Here is a 4,453-nt window from a genome sequence, read left to right as displayed (position 1 = left end):
ACTAATATTGGCTTATTCTCTTACAGCTTGTCCAATATGTCATAGAATCTATCATAGGATGACACTTGTCAAGATCCCCAAATTGGGAAGCCTACCTCCACATGTGCAACATTTGTGTCATACAGTCATCGCCAAGTAGGATGCCACCAAGCCTTGGGTTACACTAGATGACTAGACATTTGTAGGCACATAATAAATAAAATAATAAATAAATAAATGCAAAATCAATGTTAGGATTAGAAAAGGTTGAGACACCTTAATCTCAACATTCTCCCACTTTTCAAAGACCTTTCAAATAGTCTATAGATCAACTGCAAGGGGTGAGAGGACCATAGAACTAGAACCCAATTTGAACTTTTTTGTGCTCAGTCATTTTGTCAATGCATCTACACCATTCATCAAAGTGTCAACCTTCTCCAATTTTACCTTCCCATCCTCTACCATATCTTGAACAAAATGAAATTGAACATCAATGTGCTTTGTTCTAGCATGGAAAGTCATATTCTTTGCTAGGAAAATAGCACTTTGACTATCAAAATAAATATTAATCAATCTTGCATCAAACCCAATACTTGAACACAACCATCTAATCCAAATGGCTTCCTCACATGCATGAGTAGCTTCCATATACTCTACTTCTATCGTGGGAAAAGTGACTAGAGCTTGTTGCTTACTCATCCAGCTAATAGCACCACCATTCATAGTAAAGACATAACCACCGGTGGATCTTCTACTATCAATATCACCTGCCCAGTCTAAATCCACATATCCATGAATACATATAGAATGCCGAGGTCCAATAAGATAACCATGATAGCACAAGGAATACTTAAAATTACCCCTCGAGTATCTAAACACTCTCTTAAATGCATCCCAATGCACCCATCCAAGATTAGCCATATATCAACTCAACACTCCCACTAATTAGGCATTGTTTGGTCTTTGTACAAGCCATGTCATACAAGAGACTACCAATTGCACTTGCATATGGTACACTGGCCACATCCTCTAGAATAAAAAGTAGATTTTGGACAATCCTTCATAGATAATTTCATTCCCAATGCAATAGGAACTATCATGGATCTACAAGCTATCACGCTAAATCTTTCCAACACCAAATTCACATACTTACTCTTGCTTAACCAAATCTTTCTGATAGATCTATCTCTTCTGATCTCTATCCCCTAAATGTACCTAGTTGCACCTAAATCTTTCACCTCAAATTATGCTGACAACTGAGACTTCAAGTCAAAAATATTTGTCTATTTCCAAATAGTAACATACCATCCACATATAATGCAATAATGAGAATTTAACCATTATCAGTTTTGAAGTAAACACAATGATTGCATTTAGACCTCTGAAATCCCAAACTCAACACATAGGTACCACCAAAGACCCTCCTAGCCAAGGGAGACCACAAACACCCAAGCCTTACCCAAAGAAGCACAAGGCAATGCAGATCCACCCTCATCTGAGTCTCCATCAGCACTTTCTCCCTCCCCATCTGTTGCTCTCACCCATTCCTAATGAAATTGTTAACTTTCATCTCAATAACAACTAGATTGTTTGCATTACTTTATTAATAATAATAATATTTTTTCATATTTAATATATATGATTGATAAAGTTGATAAAAAATATTTACATATTAAAGATTAATTATAAAATTATTTATTAAAAAAAATGAAAATTGACAATTATTATTTATTTTAATGACCAAACCATCATTAAAAAAATTATAACACATAGGGGTCGCCCTCAAATTCGAGACCTATTCCAGCCTTCAAAGAACTAATAAATAAAAGAGAGATCAAATTATGCATTTTCACACTATCAAATTATGTTGACAAGCAGTTGGGTAATGGGAACGAGATGATCTTTCTCATGTGAAGTGTGAACATATTACGCCGCTCAAGACTATTTTTCAAATGGTCGTACCAATTCCTTCAAAATATGTCCGAATACATCCGCGTATATGTTTCCGTGTGTTTTTTATTTCTTGAGTCAATCCCCATATTCGATTCAGCCGTGACTCACGATAACTTCCTTTCACACGGCACTGCACTTGTTTTTTTTTGCATGCTTATCCATTGTTTTTTTTTTTGCATGCTTATCCATTGTTAAGGAAGCAGAAATATTGCCACACTCTTAATTAATAGCAGGTTTAGAAAATTTAATCGGGTTGTTATTCTTGACAGTATAAAAGGTCCCCATTGCATGGGCGATGCATCTTCACAACAAACATTTTATGAAAAAATCTGAATAATTCTGTTAAGCCATGGACAAGATTGAAGGTAGATTATTGGGAACAGTCATATTATTAGGGTTGATCATTCATTCGTCGACACAAACACCATCAGCGGGAGGCAAGAGCAAATCTGACCCTCTGGATATTGTCTTATTTCAGGTAAATAGTACTAGGCCAAAAGCTAAAGCTGAACAATGTTAGATTTAATACTAATTCTCAGTTATGGAGCGAATTGCAGGGGTTCAACTGGGAGTCATCCAAGAGCGGTTCATGGTACAACGTACTGAAAGGGGCTGCAAAGGAGATTGCAGAGGCCGGTATAACAGATGTCTGGTTTCCCCCACCTTCTCAGTCTGTATCCCCACAAGGTATGCAAGATATGGTGTTATTTGGGTTTCTGGTTTTTCTTTTTTGGGTTGGGTATGGCAGTAAGGGAGTTGTAATATAATTTGAGTATGCAGGTTATCTGCCGGGGAAGCTGTACGACCTGGACGAATCCAAGTATGGAACTTCCTCTGAGCTTCGGCAGGCGGTTCAGGCGTTCCACCAGAATGGAGTGCGGTGTGTGAGCGACATAGTCATAAATCACCGGACGGGCTCAAAGCAGGACGACAAAGGCAACTGGTGTATTTTCGAAGGAGGAACAAATGACGACCGTCTCGACTGGGGCGCCTGGGCCATTCCAATCAACGACAAGCCCTACTCCTGCGGCTCGGGCAATGTGGACACTGGAAACGACTACGAGGCTGCCCCTGACATCGACCACACAAACCCGCGTGTGCAGCGCGAGTTGTCGGAGTGGATGAAGTGGCTCATGTCCGACATTGGCTTTGACGGCTGGAGGTTCGACTTCGCCAGAGGATACGCCGGGAATTCGCTGGCTCTGTACCTGCAAAACACTGCTCCTGCTTTCGCTGTGGGAGAGGTGTGGGAGACACTTAATTTTGGAAACGGAGGGGAGAATGCTCATCGGCAGAGATTGGTCGATTGGGTTCACTCCACCGGCGATCGCTCTGCTGCTTTCGACTTTACTACCAAAGGAATTCTGCAGCTTGCTGTGCAGAACAATGAGCTCTGGCGATTAAGGGACTCCACCGGCAAACCCTCTGGCATGATCGGGCTCTTACCCCAAAAGGCCGTCACTTTCATTGACAACCACGACACGGGCTCTACGCAGAACTTGTGGCCCTTTCCTGCTGATAAACTTATGCAAGGATACGCCTATATTCTCACTCACCCTGGAGTGCCCACCATTGTAATTTCTTATCTTTTTTAACGTCTATTGTTATTGTTATTCAACCGATTTGTGCTGTGATTATAATTCCATCGGGTGACTGTCTGCGTGCAGTTTTATGATCATTTCCAGGACACGAACTTGAAGGAGGGCATTAGAAAGCTGATTGAAATACGAAAGAGAAACCAAATCAAGGCCAACAGTGCTTGCACCATCATAACTGCAGAGTCCGACCTGTACATGGCCAACATCGAGGAAAAGGTTATCCTGAAAATCGGAGCCAGATATGATGTGGGAAAGTTCGTCCCCTCAAAAGATTTCCAACTCGCCACATCGGGAAATGACTATGCTGTCTGGGAAAAGAAGGCTTAAACTTCCACTTCCACCAGCTGTTAATGTCATTTCATTTATGGAAATTGCTCTAATTAATTAAATAAACCAACGAAGATTATTACATTTGTATCCCATCGATATTCTGTTATGTTCTCTACTGTTCTTCCTTTTACCGCTTAAAATGAGTTATTACATTTTGTACATCCTCCCGTCAATTCCATGGCATCTATATCTCACTAATGCGCATGACATTTCACATCAGAGAAACTTCACTACATCTGACTTGGAAGAGGTTTCGTAGTGTTTGTTCACACCACAGAAAGGGGTTTTCCGTTCAAGCATGGGATACAATAATATGATCGAAGATTTAGAAAGCCTAGTTTTAATATTATATTACTTTTTTCTATATATAAATATAATATAAATAACAAACTGGCTCTTTTTTATAGATTAAAAAAGTTAAATGTTTTGTGGTTGAAATCTTCTGAATCACAGTCTACTTTCAAAAAGCATATAAGAAAAAACAGTCTATTTTCAAAAAGCATGTGAGAAAAAATCGTCTATTCAGCAACTCTTTTAACTTAGCTAATTTGTTATCTTAATCGGATCAAAGAACCTTTTCACACCGGGGAAAC

General features: G+C 39.5%; 1 protein-coding gene across 1 annotated transcript; it reads left to right on the top strand.

Annotated features, from left to right (window-relative positions):
* The first annotated feature begins 2,152 nt into the window (after positions 1-2,152).
* Positions 2,153-3,941, top strand: LOC131028049 (alpha-amylase). Its single transcript, XM_057958219.2, has 4 exons — positions 2,153-2,410; positions 2,490-2,619; positions 2,713-3,506; positions 3,600-3,941. Exons 1-4 carry the CDS (start codon positions 2,282-2,284, stop codon positions 3,855-3,857), a joined length of 1,311 nt encoding a protein of 436 aa, XP_057814202.2. The 5' UTR covers positions 2,153-2,281; the 3' UTR covers positions 3,858-3,941.
* The last annotated feature ends 512 nt before the right edge of the window (positions 3,942-4,453 follow it).

This window comes from Cryptomeria japonica, chromosome 1 (assembly GCF_030272615.1).
Source record: "Cryptomeria japonica chromosome 1, Sugi_1.0, whole genome shotgun sequence".
Classification (NCBI taxonomy): Eukaryota; Viridiplantae; Streptophyta; class Pinopsida; order Cupressales; family Cupressaceae; genus Cryptomeria; species Cryptomeria japonica.
The sequence above is the reverse complement of the archived record's forward strand: the minus strand, read 5'-3'. Positions and strand labels throughout refer to the sequence as shown.